The sequence below is a fragment of the Lissotriton vulgaris genome, chromosome 4_1 (assembly GCF_964263255.1).
Source record: "Lissotriton vulgaris chromosome 4_1, aLisVul1.2, whole genome shotgun sequence".
NCBI classification, from domain to species: domain Eukaryota; kingdom Metazoa; phylum Chordata; class Amphibia; order Caudata; family Salamandridae; genus Lissotriton; species Lissotriton vulgaris.
In genome coordinates, this window is record NC_141691.1 from 19,228,106 (window position 1) to 19,244,386 (window position 16,281).

General features: G+C 40.1%; 1 protein-coding gene across 1 annotated transcript in view; it reads right to left on the reverse strand.

Annotated features, from left to right (window-relative positions):
- Nucleotides 1–2,744: 2,744 nt before the first annotated feature.
- Nucleotides 2,745–16,281, reverse strand: part of LOC147718246 (nicotinamide N-methyltransferase-like) — a 119,147-nt gene continuing 105,610 nt past the window's right edge. Inside the window, exon 3 of the mRNA XM_086966654.1 lies at nucleotides 2,745–3,529. Within this exon, the coding sequence (XP_086822780.1) occupies nucleotides 3,076–3,529 (454 nt within the window). The 3' untranslated portion in view covers nucleotides 2,745–3,075. The remainder of the gene's footprint in view (nucleotides 3,530–16,281) is intronic.

Here is a 16,281-nt window from a genome sequence, read left to right on the forward strand (position 1 = left end):
AAGTAATACCGTCTTGAGATATTATTCCGTGGATTCTTGAGATTTCTGCTTCTGTGCTTCAATTATGTGACAGAAATGTAATAGAGGTCCCTCGACGCCAATATTAAAACGATGAAAGTTCAATGTATTAATAAATCCAAGTATTTATTTAAAGTTGAATAGAAGAAGCACAGCACGTCTGTCACAAGGTAAATCTTCAATAAAACTGTTGAACATAGAATCTGGAACCCAGCATGTAAGATGCATGCACGCATCATACATTCTAGGCTCCAGCAACCAGTGGACACAGATAGACATAGAAAACATACATTAAATAAATAAAGAATGCAACATAGGTGCATAGACTTTACTTTGGTCTGACATAGTCTGTAGGGGTTGCTGACCCCATTGAAATGTGCAGTCTCCATGAGCCAGGTCTCTTGTAAGTAAAACAAAAAGCAAATCCACTACAGATTCTAGCCATTCTGTGTTATTTATTTTGTGCTCAAAACATACATTAAATAAGTTCAGGAGGAACAACAGAAAGGCTACCTTACTGGTTATTAACTGAGTCAGCCGGGTTAATGCTAATATTCAATTGCAGGGCAGTTTTGTATGACATCCTAAGAAGGTCACAGAAGTAGTTACTTAGATTTTCTGTGATTCAGCCTGTTAGGAGTGATTTAACATGGACCTTTTCCATTACAATATTACCATATTATACTACTCCATTTTCCCTTAATATTTGTATGATATTAAACATTAACTTGGAAGGCTAGAGACAACCCAAGAATTCATCAGTACGTTTTCTAACCTATAAACACCATGGTAAGCAGATTACATATAGATACAAATGAGTATGTAAGACAACAGCCTAAAGTGAAATCTTTCAGTATAGTTTTATGGATAAGAATGATACGTGTCTGGAGCTGCTACTAGTGGAACATTTAGCATGATTCTCTTTTAAAACAGCACACATGAACTTTAACTATCATGGTACATTACGGGAGATATAGTCCTTGACCACTAACGTTGTTGAAGTAGTTGTGAAACATAAGTAAGAGCCACTAATGAAAAAAAGAGCTGTGCTCGGAAATAAATTATGAATTTCTATATCACAGTAATAAACAATGTTCTAGTTTTTAAACAGACGCATAAACACAAACATTCAACATTTGTTAAGTTAAAAATAATGAAGATGCTGGGAAGACAAAAAAATGGTGCTTGTTTGCAGTCTAGACCAAATGCACATGAGTATGAATGGCTGTGGAGATTATTTATTGAGAATGAAGAGATGATATAAACAGTAACAAATAAGATTGATAAATATATTAAAATTGACTACTAAAATAAAATGATGATGTTCCTTGTGTAAAAATGCAGCTTAAAAAATAAAAACATGCAACATATTTTTAGATATGGAACTATAAACACATGAGATCATAGCTGGTCAATGACATACAGTCTCAAATTCACCAAGGATTCCTGCAAAACCTTCAATGTGGAAGATTCAGTACATGTTCTTCTCCCAGGCAAGAGGTTCTTGGGACTGAGAGAAGAACCACCTATCTGCTGGGGCTCTAGGTGGGATTTCAAGGCCAGTGAGTGCACTCTCACTTGCAGATCATTCCAATGCTTCCTCCTGTTGTTAGATACAACATTCACTTGTGTGACAATTCTTTTCCACATTTGCCTTTTCTGGGTAATAGTTGCACAAGGGCAACAACAACTTTAGCTCTCTCTCAATTATGTCCTCTAGCATAACAGTTAATTTAGTATCTGAAAATATGGGGTTCTTTTTTCCAGACACGAGGCAAGCAAAAATATAATTTTACAAATATCAAGATTAGTTGAGGTAAATAAAAAAAGGAGGAGGACAATGTAAGAAATACACTCTAATTCCTGCATCTTCTAAAAGAGAAAGGTAAAATGTCATGGCCTAAAAATATGTGTGCTTTATAGTGTGGTGCTCAGTGCGATTACTTTGCACATTCATCTCAGGTGATTTTGAAGACCGTTGGATATGGAAAGGGTAAAAAAGGACCACAACATAATCCTGCCACTTCTACATTCTTGTAAGGCTGCTGATCTGAAGGACAGACAGATATGTGCTGGGGACAGAGGAGACCTGCTGGTCAGATGATAAGGCTGATGGAGTTTTTCCTCTGCATATATAAATTAGGCAGAAAAACCTCCAGAAACAGGATGGGCAGATTGAAACCTCCATCATGAAGGATGGATTGACAAAATGTCAAGATAGAAGTCTGGCCTGCAGATTGCACCTTATTTGGCAATTGTGAGATGTCAATACATTACTGAACAGATGTGGTTCATAGGACGGCTGCAGGTTCTAAAAGGGTAAAGGTGGGTAGGTGGGCAGTGCGTAAAAGGGTTAGGCGGTCTTAGGAAGGGAAGGGTGCTGGAAAGAATACAGTTGGATGGAATTCCTTGTTTTATTTAATACAAAATTATTTAAAAGTAAAATGAGTCCGCAGAACTCAATCGTTCTAACACACACATAGTGTACTAAAAAGTACCAAAATATATCATTAGAATTAAAATTATTACACATTTCACTAGTATTTTTATAGCTGTATTTAAATATAAAACACATGTTTGGAATTCATAAAAACTGAAGAGGGCTATATCCTATCCTTCAATGGAAAATATCCACGATATAGCTGAACCATCTATGTATGGGCGTTAATGGACACACACACAAAGTTAGAACATTGAAGAACAAAATACGCAACATTTAAATTTTTGGAGAAAGTGGACCATCATTTTATTGTAAGATTGAATAAACCTTTTTAGCTGCAATTCAGAATCAAATGCAATATCGATCAGTACTATTACCAGATGTTATTGACTACATTTCACCTTGCAATAAAGGACAAGGGGATATTGATTGAATGAGAACCTGGCAGAGCAAAGGGAAAATGGTCCCAGCAAAAGCAATGTCCGGTTGTCAAGCTGTGTAAGTCGAGGCAGAGAGCAGAGCACCACTGGTGTCAGAAGTGATAGGGCCAACAAAGGAAGTGAAAGAAGACAATTGATTTAGCACAGGGACAAGCTAATCCTCATTTCGTCCACAAATTAGGATCCATAAGTACATTTAACAGGTATTTCTTTTTGAGCATGAACAAGTATTACACTACTGTAATCTATCACATCATACAATTGATTAACTGTCCTGGGAAACACCTGCAGCTCCTTGATGACATAGTCAGCATCCCTTAGCGCTTTCCTTATAAAACTCTCATCCATACATAGATGGGGAAACTTAAAGTTACCATTCATGTAAAAAGTGGTATTGAGGCACGCAATCAGTATTAAGTACCCTCCATTTTTTAACAGTGATGAGACATTTCTTAAAGCACAGCAGAATCCTTCTTCATTTGCCACGTGGGCCTCCAAAGAATGAGGCAAAATCAGACAGTCAGCCTGAGGCAGGATGGTGGGTGACAAGGGGTTACTTTTGCTGACATTATATTTAAGAACATACTTGATTTTTCTTCTTAACATATTTTGCTTCTCAGTCCATGTGTCTCTACAAATGAAATACAAACATTTTATTTTGATTTTATTATTGATTAAACCGTGTTGTTTTCTCACAAGTTACGGCAATTTTTCAAAACCAGTTTGTATGCATGTAAACAATATGTTTGCAAGTGGGCTACATATATATATATTTATATATATATATATATATATATATATATATATATATATATATGTATATTCACTGATAAAAACGTAGGTTTCACCCATGTTATAGTTAATGGACATTTCTCTCATACAAAACCTTTGAAAATACTCAGTTATAGTTAGATCAGCTAACTATAATTTGGGCGCCCTCAATGCACTGCTGATGACGTCACATATTACATCACTCATGACATCACTAATGACATCTCAAATGACATCCCTGATGACATCACTGATGACAGAGGTCTGCCACAAGGATGATGTAATCCAGCTAACTATAACATGGGTAAAGCCTTTGGTTTTTTCAGTGAATTTCCAAGGTTTTTTAAATGATAATTCCTAACTATAACGTGTGCGAAACCTATGGTTTTTTCAGTGAATTTCAAAGGTTTTGTAAATGATAATTTTGAAATATACTAATTATTATATTTCTTTCCATTCATAGTAATTGCCCACATTGTTATTATAAATACTAATATTTATTTTATTTTTAAAGTTACATTTCATATTTTTTATTGTAAAATAATAACAAAAGTAAATTCAAAAAGAATGCACTGCTAGTAAAACTGCCTGGGTGAATTTGTAAGTGTTTATTAGGGGCAGATTTACAACACCCTTGTGCCTCTTTTACACCACCGTTGCATCACTTTTCTGATGAAGCTGTGGTGCAAAAGATGCCCCATGGTATGTGGTATTTAGAATGTGACGTATCTGGGAGGTGCGTCACATTGTAAATCCCTGTACCAGGAGGAGACATTCCTACATGGGGGGGGGGAACGTTCGAGCGCAGGAACACCTCCTAAAAGTTGCTTGCTAAAATCCACAAGATTTCACTTTGTCACTTTTGTGCTCATGCTGTGTCAAAACCCTGCACTACCCTGAAGCAGGTGTAAGGATTGACACAGCAGTTTGAGCATAGGGCCCCCAGACCATTGCTGGAGATACGTTGCACTTCCAACATAACTCAAACAATGCACCACCTTTACAGCACAGATACATCACATATATGTGCCATTTTTGTCCGATGGTACACCGCATTGTAAATACGGCGCATCCATGGTGGTGGTGTCACGGAGCACAATAACTAACATATTCCTGGAGATATGCCAGTAATTTTATATGTGCCCATTAGTGTTTTAATGTAGTGATAGGATTACTACATACCAATGAATGAGTCACTACAAAACTAAAACCACAGTGACAGAGTGTTTGCTGGAAGTGTAACGATACAAACTAGTAAATTGAACGCATGAAACACAAATTTGCAAGTACATAGAAGACTGCATACATTGTCTATAAGGGTTTTGAAGCAGTCTATGCCCTAAGACCTATTTTAAAGCATGAGTACTTAGATAGTGAGTTGATGATTACAAGACTGCAAGGAAAGAACCTGATTGAATTTATAACAGCCTCAGTTGTACCACAGTATACAGATAAACACATACTGCTGAATGGCTCACTACAATATTGAAACAGTAGTGTGAGAATGTTTGCTGGAAGTATTATGATATACATTGTGGAATTGAACGTATAAAACATAAGTTTGCTGGTGCATAGAACAGTGCATCCACAGTCCGTAGAGGTTTGAAACAGCCTATGCACTAAGTCCTCTTTTAAACCATGACTATCTAGATACTGACTGGATCATTACACTTCTGCAAAGAAAGTTCCTCACTAAATTTATTACAGCTTCAGTTTTAGCACGGTACAATCAAAAAGAACATACTGCTGAGTGGCTCACTACAATACTAAAATAGCAGTGTCAGGGTGTTTGGTGGAAGTCTAAGGATACAGACTGGGGAATTGAAGGCATAAAACACAAGTTTTCACCTGCATACAAGACTGCATGTATACTCCATACGGATTTTAAGCAATCGATACCCTTAAACCCACTTTGCACATTTTAAATCAAAACAAACATTTAAAGAATATATAACTGAATCTATAACTGCTTCACTTTTAGTACAATAAATACATTGGTAGATAGTGCTCAAACCTTTATTATTTTTCAACAATAAATGTATTCTTGTAACATCTCAGAATTTAACAGACATTCCAATACAACTTCATCAGATATGTCATTCAGATCAATTTCCTTGTCAGCAGGTTCTGATTTCATGTGTTCTAAAATTTCAACATAATTCAAAACTTCGACAAAATCTGCATCAAACCTTTCGTCTTCAAAATCACAATTCATGTCTGCTACACTAATTTCCCCTTCTTCACTCTCATTGCCAGTGACAGATAAGATTAGTTCTTCAATTATACTTAAAGTAATATCCAAAATCTCCTGAGTATGAGGCTGTTCTCTTTCCATAATTTTTCCTTTATGTTCTTGCTCCTTGTATAAAAATATAAACAGTTAATTTTATCACTTTTCGTAATATATAATACAAAACTACAGTTTTCACCTATTTTGGCCTACAAAAAATACTATATAAATACCATTATCTAATAACATTCCATTAGTAGACTTTTAGTCCTTTGCAAAATTATACAACTATAATTACTAATTATAGGAAATCGTGTTCTTAGCTTTTCTTAAATTTTGAAAGCAGTCACTCCTTATGACTATAGGAAAAGACTCAGGCTGTTATAGTAAAATACACTACTAAAAATGTAGAATATGTCTATTCACCTTACCCTTTCCAAAATAGTAATGTGCTTTACTATAATGGAAAATATACTATTCATATACTATTCATTGTCCTGAACAACACTGTGTATCTGTTTATATTTAGACATCATTTTCACACTACTTTTTGAATACTTCATGTGTTTTACTCTATCTCTATTCCTCATCTATAACTTAGTCTAACCCTACTAATTACCTACCCCTTCCAATTTCGAACTAGTATTTATCTTTATTTTTCTCACTGCTTTAAACCTACCATTCATTAACCTAGGACTCTCAGTTTATTGTCTAATTTTTTATTATTAATTTCCTTCTGTTCTTCTACTAACTTTTCTTTATGCAGTTGCTTGTTATCTATTCTGTCAATCCTTCAATGTCTTGTGTTTTTCATTATTCCAAAGTCTTTCTACTATTCCTAACTCCATGTCTTCTTTTCCCTTAAGAGCTTGCTTAACACAAATTTTATTGTTTCTTCTTTTAAGTTAGAGAAAATACATCAACTGAGTACATTTAATATGTCTATAATGTCAGGTAAGTTTACTTACCCCCTAACTTGTCAAACATCGTTCTTTAACTCTCACAGAAATATTTCCACTTTCTCTTCACGAACTTCTAAAGAGCAACTGAAAACGGAGGCGACACATTATCCCCGCTTTTATCAGCAGGAAAGTGCCGATAAAGCGGCGATAATCCATCTTGCAGCGTACGCGTACAGAAATATGTACAATTACGAGCAGGAGCTGCATGCTGATTGGCTGTCAATACTCCAAACCAGGAAGTGTTGCAAGCCATCTTATTTGTCTGAACCTATAGTGTTGCTCAGGGGGTGGTAGATTTATTGTACGCATACCAACTACGTATGGACGACGTACAGCTGTAATGTTGAAAGTCGTCACGTAAGCGTACGTAAGCATGAAAACTAAAAATAAGTTTAGATATTTATGAAGTGTGTTGTGTGGCTCTAAAAAGAGCTGTTGTGTTTATTGCGAGATTTTAGTACCTACAAGTAAGTTCCGATTCAGAGTCTTATGTTTATGAGGAACACTGTGTTCCCCTCATCTGTAAAATGTACACCATCTCTCCTATAGATGCCATGCATATTGAAACGCAGATTGTTGTTGTAAATGGACCCCATTCAGTAGTCTTGGAGAAAGGCAGAAACAGATTTATTCACATGTTTCCTAGCTTTTTCAAACTGTGGACAATAGTGGTAGGACCGCTTCCATCTCTGCCTTTGGCATATATTAGAACTAGAATATAAAAAGACAGTTTTCGGGAACAGTGTCATCAATTGGGCATAGGTGTCCTTCATGAGCATTTCCAGAGCTACCCCAGTCAAAGAGCCTAGGTCATTGCCACCACAGCCCACAATTTTGAGGTCAGGGTGTTGGAGATGCATAAAGGATTTCATTAATGGCATCAATTGGTATAACTTTAATCATCTCTGTCCAATCTATTTAATGTCTACATTTGGTAAACCTAGGTCCTTTCTGAATTTTTTTCTGTTGTGCGTACCTTTGATCCAGAAAATATAGCTGTGTCCCACAATCCACACTGTAAGCATTTTGAAGAGAGGTCGGGATGCACTCTGAAGGCGTCTGTAAATGAAATGCTAGATTCAAAAGTAAGATTTTTCTAAAATGGTGGATAACTTGCAGTTTTCAAAAAAAGAAAAGAAATGATTGGTTGTTTGACAACATTTTACAGAAAATTAGGTTCCATGTTTCTGTTTTTTAAAAGCCTTATTTTTAATGGTTAAGAAAAAGTGATAAAAAAGAACGTTACATAAGATAAGCTGGAATATTCTCCAGTCAAGCACACTTGCTGTTTTTATTTACAACAATGTATGATGAACTTTTCACCTGTGTGCTGAGTTTGGTGTTCCCTGAAGTGTTTTGATGGTAACTGGCAGATTCTGGAACGGGGGAAGGGTTGAAAGTTCTATTAGTTCCAAAGTTTTGGAATGTTAAACCAATAGAAATGTGTGTTTTCATTTGAATTAATGTAAACAGGATTTTAATTGGTTATTTATATGTATGTGTGCGTAAAATAAGAGGGAAAATGATCAATTTGACGGTTGTGCTGCAAACACTAAACTCCAGAGATTTTGTAGAAAAATATCCAAGGTGTGAGTGGTATTCTTGTTAATCTAGAATTTAATTTAAAAGGTGAGTTGAAAAGTTGTATGGGAGTGCATCTGTGCGGTGTATCTTTGTACATTAACGAATTATGGGGTATATTATAAAGACTCAGCAATATCATTATCGCCACTTTATCGGCAGGAAACTGCTGATAAAGTGTTGATAATGTTATCGCCTGTATTGATAATATGCTCCTATATTCATCCGTTGTTAAACGTTTTTTAGTAGTAAATGTGTGTTGCTATAATGCATGCTGTTATGTTTTTTTCTTTAATATCATGTGCCTCTCTGTACATTAAGGGATTATGGGCCATATTATCAATAAAGGACGATACATTATCGCTTCTTTTATCGACAGGAAACTGCTGGTAAAGCGGTGATAATGCTCTCGATAATATACCCTTTTGAATTCCCATACAAACCCAGGTTATGGTGTTAACCTGGGCTTCTATGGAAATTCACAAGGATATAATATCAAGACCATTATCGCCGCTTTAGTGGCAGTATCCTGCCGGTAAAAGCGGAGATAATGTATCGCCCTTTACTGATAATATGGCACTGACAGGCATATTATTAAGGACCAGTGTTAAAATTATCGAAATTTTATGGACAGGAAACTGCCGATAAAAAAGGTGAAAATGGGCTTGTTAATAGCTTCTTGTAAATTGCTATAGAAGCCCAAGTTCTAGTGTTAACCCGGGCTGGTATGGGAATTCTCAAGAGCATACTATCAAGCTCATTATCGTTGCTTTATCGGCATTTTCCTGCTGATAAAAACAACAATAATCTATCGCCTTTTGTTGATAATAAGTCCCAAAATTCATTTTATTATTTTAATTGTTAACTTACCTGCAGCGATCCAGGGGGCATATTACCAAGGGGGGGCGATAGGCAATTATCACCGATTTAGCATCCGTTTTTGGCCGCTAAGCATCGATAGTTCTATTGCCCTATTAGAAACCTGTCGCTAACTGATGTTAGCGACAGCTTTTAGGAGATAGCGAGCAGTTTGGGGCCCGCTTTCCATGTCAGCGATGTTTATCACTAATGAGGTGCAAAGTGGGAGTACCCAACTATTAGCAAGGCAGGCGTACCGTTGGAAATATTTGCGCTAACCGCGAATATTTCCAAATACTAACACCTGCCCAGACCAGTTCTTATAAGGCAACAAAGGTCCTTAACTTAATTAGATTACTAAACAAGCAGTCAATAAAATATAGACAATGATGTGTTCTATAAGCCAAAAAGTACCCAGCCGGATACTAATTTAATCAATGTAAGAAGATCAAAAGGAATAGAGTGAATAATGTATACAGTGGGATAAAGTCCTGTATCCAATACATATATCACATCAAAAGAATCAGCCTAGCTGTCCCATGTAGTAAGCACAATTTAGTAACACAATGGAAAAACTGGTGTGCAACTACAAGAACAGTCAACAGCGTTTTTATCCTATACAAATTAAGGATTTGTGTAGGATCGAAAGAAATCGCCTTTTGTTGTTGATAATATAGCCAGAAATTTGTTTTATTCATTTAATTGTTTACTTGCCCACAATCATCCAGATTCCGTTCTTTATCACCCCCCACCCTGCCCCTCCCCCGCCCCACCTGTCTCACCGCCCATCCCTCCAGGGGCCGCGTCTGGGCTTGATAATACTCTCCCAAGTGGTAATCTCCCAAATACCACTTGGGAGATTTCTTATATCATTATTGCCTTTGATGACATCATTGGCATATGGTTGAGGTGACGACTTCAATGCCCTACCAGGGTTGGGTGATGACGGGTGTATGTGTATATATGTGTGTATATATATTTGTATGCACACGTATATATGTATATATATAGATATGTACATTTCCTAATAATTGATGCACTGAAGGAATTTCTATTGATTTTGTGGGGCTAATGTCTACACACTATTGTTTTTAGTGGGTGGAATTATGAATTTCACAAGTATGGCCAATGGGTTGTCCGATGGGGGCACCAGTGGTTATATGATCTAGAGGGGTTTTCCATAAGGCAAAGAGCATATCTAACCTAACTATTAATGGGAAGTGGGTAGCAATGTGGCTGTCCACTAGGATATTTTAAATGCACTTATGATTTACTTCACAGTTAGTCATCGTGTGGCGGAATTCTCTCCACATAGCCTAATACTGATGGGTTAGAGTGACCTATACCCTTTCTAACACCTAACTGAGGTAAGAGTGGTACTAATTAAGACTGGGAAAATAGACATCCTGAAAAAGACCAAGGTGACTCATTTATTAAGGGCTAATAGAGGTCAAAACATGTTGACTAAAGCAGTAAAGGATGGGTGCTAGTGGGCCTTATCATCCCTTGGTAGCACCACCATCCAATTTCTTTTTAATCCTAACCTTGGAACCTACCAATAAAGATTAATAGGGTATCCAGGAGCCAGTTTTAACTATTCTCTACTGCGTATTGTTTGTCTATTTTTGTACTCAGTCTTGATTTGTTGTTTGTGGACACTGCTGTCACGTTCAACTGTGTATTGTACTTTGTATGTGTATTTCTTTGATTACCCCCCTATGCTCCGCCCGGTGTGTGGCTACGCCCGGGTGTTGTAGCAGACCCGATGATGAAGCATGTCACACACAGTGTGTGTGAGTGAGGGCAGTTTTTCATCACTCATGAGTGTGCCAATGCGTGCACACTCTTGTTGAGTTTATGTTCTGTTTTGTCATCGCCACCCCTTTTTGGGTGTAAACACCAGAACATAGCCTTCTATGGGAATTTACAAGGACGTATTATCAAGCCCACCCTCCCAACATTAATAAAAAACCATAGCCCTTGTAAATTCCCATAGCAGCCCAGGTTCTGATCCTAACCTAGGCTGCTATGGTTATTTACAAGAGCATATTATCAAGCCCATTATTGCTGCTTTATCAGCAGTTTCCTGCCGATAAAAGTGACAATAATGTATCGCCTTTTATTGATAATATGGCCCATTGCTCTTTTTTTTGACCAGTAAACTTAGGTGCATTTTATCAAGGACCAGTGTTAAAATTATCAGACTTTTATTGGCAGGAAACTGCTGATAAAACGGCGATAATGAGCTTGATAATACGGCCTTGTTATTTCCCAAAGAAGCCTATGTTAACACCAGAACATAGGCTTTTATGGCAATATACAAGGACGTTTTATCAAGCCCACCCTCCCAACAGGGACTATGTTTCCATTCACCAGAGACGTGTACGGGGAGAGAGAGAGCTCAAAACATATATTTTTTTTAAAAAGACCCGAGGGGTGCCGTTCACCGAGACTGCGGGGAGTAGAACCGAAACCCCCACCGCATACTTCAAAATAAAACCAGAGGAGTGCCGTTCCCCAGTGCTCGGGGCACATTACAAGCCCCCATTATGCAGAAAAATTGCCCCCGTAATTTGCCCCCCCGGGACTGAATGAATAAAACAAACTTCTACTTTTTTTCACCATTTCCACCGCGTACAAGTGCTACACAAGTACTCTGCCATTTTTTATTTAAAAATACATAAAAATTGAGCCTAAAGATCCATGAACCACCCCCTGACCAAGACTATAGAGTCAGAATGTTTCTACCCTGCCCCCTTTCCTTATTTCTCAACTTTCTTTTACTGTTTTCTTGTGACTCTGTTCTCTCGACAAACAAGATGGCTGCCAACATTTCCTGGTTTGGAGTATTGACCGCCAATCAGCATCCAGCTCCTGCTCGTAATTGTACGTATTTCCATATGCGTACGCCGCAATTTAAAAAAATAAAAAAAATAAAAAATCGAGCCTAAACCAAGGGTGGGCGTAGTTCCCGAAGTAGCGCTACTCGAAGCTACGCGAAGTGCACTTGGCACTACGCAAACTTCACGTAGCACTACGCGAGCTGCGTAGTAGCATGTTCGCACTGTGCAAGAAGTGTTTTCAATAATTGCACAGTGCGGACAAGCATCCGGCACTGTGCAATCATTGAAAACGGCATCTTGCACAGTGCGAGCTGTAGTTTTCTGCTGCTCGAGTAGATTATTACTCGAGCTGTAGCTTTCTCAACGCGAACTGGTAGTTTCTCATTGAGAGCGGTCGCGACCATGTGCAACCACTCATAATGAGAAACCTTACCTCCAAGCGTTGAGATTCTCGCCGGCAAGTCATTTTGCTTGCTCGTGGTCGTGAACATGACGTTCAGGACCGCGAACAAGCAAAAAATTAGCTCTGCACTACGCTATGCGTGTTCGCACTGTGCTACGTGCAGCTCGTGCAGTGCGAAGTTGCGCAAACTTTGCAAACTCCGCGAGCGTAGCGTAGTGCTTCGCCCAGGCCTAGCCTAAACATCGATACACAACCCCCTGAGCAAGCCTAGAGGGTCAGAATGTCTCTAGCCTACCTCCTTCCCTTATTTCTCAACTTTGTTTTACTGTTTTCTTGTGACTCGGTTCTAGCGAGGCACAAGATGGCCGCCAACACTTCCTGGCTTCGAGTGTTGACAGACAGTTCACAGCCAATCAGCATGCAGCTTTCGCTCGTAATTGAACAGATTTCCGTACACATGCTGAACTCCGTCTCTAGATGTCGTTATGAATTTACTTGCAATTTTCTCAGAAACTATTGAATGGATTTTACCCATTTAACAAAAAGCACAATCTGCGAACAGAAATGTACCTCTCTACCAAATTTGGTGTAATTCCGTTCAGCCGTTCGGGTTGTAGCCCTGGCCAAAGGTCCCTATGGGAAATTGCATGGGGAAAACACGTGTTGGGACCCCCCTTTTTTCTTGGCCCCCACTTGATGAATCACCCCCAAGCTTTCAGGGAAGCAGCAAAACTGAGCAAGCCATTTTCTTGGTGAAATGCACGAAGATTCGTCCAATGTTGTGGATTTCCTATGGAAACAAGGTCCTAACTATAACTACCTGCTGGCGACCCCCAGTAGGTAATATATATATTACCTACTGGCGGTCGCCAGTAGGTATATATAGTTAGGATTTTTTCTCTATGGAACTTTTGAAAATTCTATGTCTAATAACATTGGCGTTTGTGGACGGAATCGGCTGAAATTTTCAGGAAAATGGCACATTTTGTTTCTGAGCAGCCCCTGAAAATTTGGGCGGGTTCCGTCAAGGGGGGGCCGTGAAAAAAGGGGGGTCCCAAAACGCGTTTTTCCCATTCATTTTTCCATAGGGCCTTTGGCCTCACTTTTAGCTCGAATGGCTGAATGGATTTACACGAAACTTGGCAAAATTGTAGGGACTGTTAGCCCGATGTGCCTTTGCTGGGTCTCAATATATGTGCTCCAGTGGATTTTGAGAAATTAACGTTTATAAAACAGGTATATCTGTGACAGCGTCCCAGATAGCGCTCCAGATCGCGTACTTTTCGCGTAACGGAGCTTTGCGTAGCGAAGCTGATTGGCTCTCCGGTGTCTGTCAACATTCTAAACAGTCCGGTGCGGCCGCCATCTTGTCTGTCGGTAGGATCGAGAGACAAGAGGAGGAGAAAAACGAAGGGGGAATTTAATGAAAGGGGGCTAGGTAGACCTCTCTTGACCCCCTAGGAATGATGTTGGGGTTAATAAAGGGTCCCGTGGGGTTATTAAAGGGTCCCGTGGGGCAAATAAAAAAAATTAGATTTTTTCGCAGTAGAAGCGCTTCTCGGTTCGCAAACTGGTAGCGAAACGTGAATTCGCCATTTTGTGTTTCGATTTCATTAAATTACTAGGTATAAGGGGGTACGGGAGACGTATCCTGACCCCTTTTGTTTTCTGAGGGTGGCTGAGGAGGCTCATATATGTTGATACATGTCTTCCAGCGGCTGTGCGTGAGCTTTTTTTTTTTTTTTTTGCGTGACGTCTGTTAACGTTCGATTCGATGGAAATCAGGAAGTGTTGACCGCCATTTTGTCACTGCGAGTAAATATTTTGTTTTAAATAATTGTTATAAATTAATCCTTATTGATAAACATTGTCTGCGCAATCTTGTCTTTTTTGCAATGCCACACTTTTGTTGAGCACGGCAGCCATTTTAGATGCCTTGACCAGACCCACTCTCTGCACGCCGCCGATCCTCAGCATGGCTCCTCACCCTCGCAAGCATCTCCCCCACGCACTGGTCACCCCCGCTCTCTCTCTCATGCATGTGCCAGAAACCTCCTCCCATGTGCGCTGTTCTTCCCTGAGAATCACGCCCGCCCGACACCACCCTTTCACCCTATTCACTACCGCACCCTCTGACACTCTTCTTCCTCTGTGTCCGATTGTTCAGGCCGGTCCCAGGCTATCACCTAGCCCTGCAGATGTAGTTTATGGCCCCAGCTGTAAAGAATCACCCCTCTTCACAGGAGTTACAGTAGATCTGTCACAGCACACGCGTTCCTACTATCTGATAACCATCCTGTATTGTGCTTGGGGAGGGGATTCTCAGTGTGAGGGTGTGTGGGACCGAGCCTGAAGCGGAAGATTCCAGGGATGCCTCTTTGTACATCAAAGTTTTTACAATTATGTGTCACATTATAAATATATAGTACTCCAACAAAGTAGGATTATAACACTTTAATAACTTTTAAATATATAGAACGCAACAAAAACAGTAAATACATTTAAACATTTTTTTGAAAAAAGAAGCAACAATGGTCAGTAGCTGTGTTTTGTGCGAATAGTCCCAAGGCAGCACAACGTGCTGAGTTCTGGAGGGCACCCAGGTGATGTCACCTGGGTGCCGCACTGGTTTTTGGTATCCTACAATGCAGCTCCGAAAAACGGCGTGGGGCGTCCCGGGGGGTGCGCGGGGAGGCCTCGTCAGTAGCGGTCTGTTGTGCGAATAGTCCCAAGGCAGCAGAACGCGCTGAGATGTGGATGGCACCCAGGTGATGTCCAGTAAGTTGTCGCACTGGTTTTGGCATCCTACAATGCTGCTCCGAAAAATGGCGTGGGGAGCCCCGGGGGGGGGAGGCGGCGTGAACAGGTCTCCCCAGGTGGAGGCTCGTCGGCTGTACTGGGGTGCCCCTTTACCGTTTCAGTTGCCATTCTGCCGGCTTTTGCTACACTGTGCCTCATCCGCCATTCAGCTGTTTATCGCCCGCTCTTGCGGCTACAGCGTCTCGCTCACCATGTAGTTGAGTTGCGCCCACTCTTGCGGTGCAGCGATAGGCGGCTGCCAATGGACTCTTAAAATGGCGGACGTCTCTTCGGATTTGGGCCTGGTCCACTAACATGGCCCTGGGACACCTTGGAACTCGGACGTCCCCTGAGCCTTGAAGATTTTACAAAAGTCTTGGGGGCTCCCGACTCCTGCAGGCTTCCGGTGGGGAGCGGCTGCCATGATTGCTCGCGGAATGACCACGACGGAGCCACGAGATGGTGGTGCTCTCAGGCTGACGCCAGCTTTAGTCTGAAATATCTAGGAACAAGGTGGGGCTTTCATCGTTTGGGAAAAAAAAATGTTTTAATCCAAAGAAAAGTGATATTTTTAGGTCATATGATCAAGCCTTTCATCATTAGGAAACCAAAAGTAAAATGAACCAATGAAAAGTTTTATAAAGAAGTCACATGACCTGTTATGCTTACGTTATGCGCTGCTATAAAAAGCGTAGAAAATCCGTTGGCACGTGAGGCGGCGTCAGTAGCGGACCGATGTGCGAATAGGCCGAAGGCAGCACAACGCGCCGAGAGCCGGATGGCACCGAGGTGGTGTCCAGCAAGTTGCACTGGTGTGGCCATCCTACAATGCTGCGCCGAAAGTCGGCGTGGGGTGCCTGGGGGGGGGGGAGGTGGCGCAAACTGGCCTCTCTAGCCTCCCCAGGTGGAGGCACCTGATGTGCAGTGCGGCGCCCC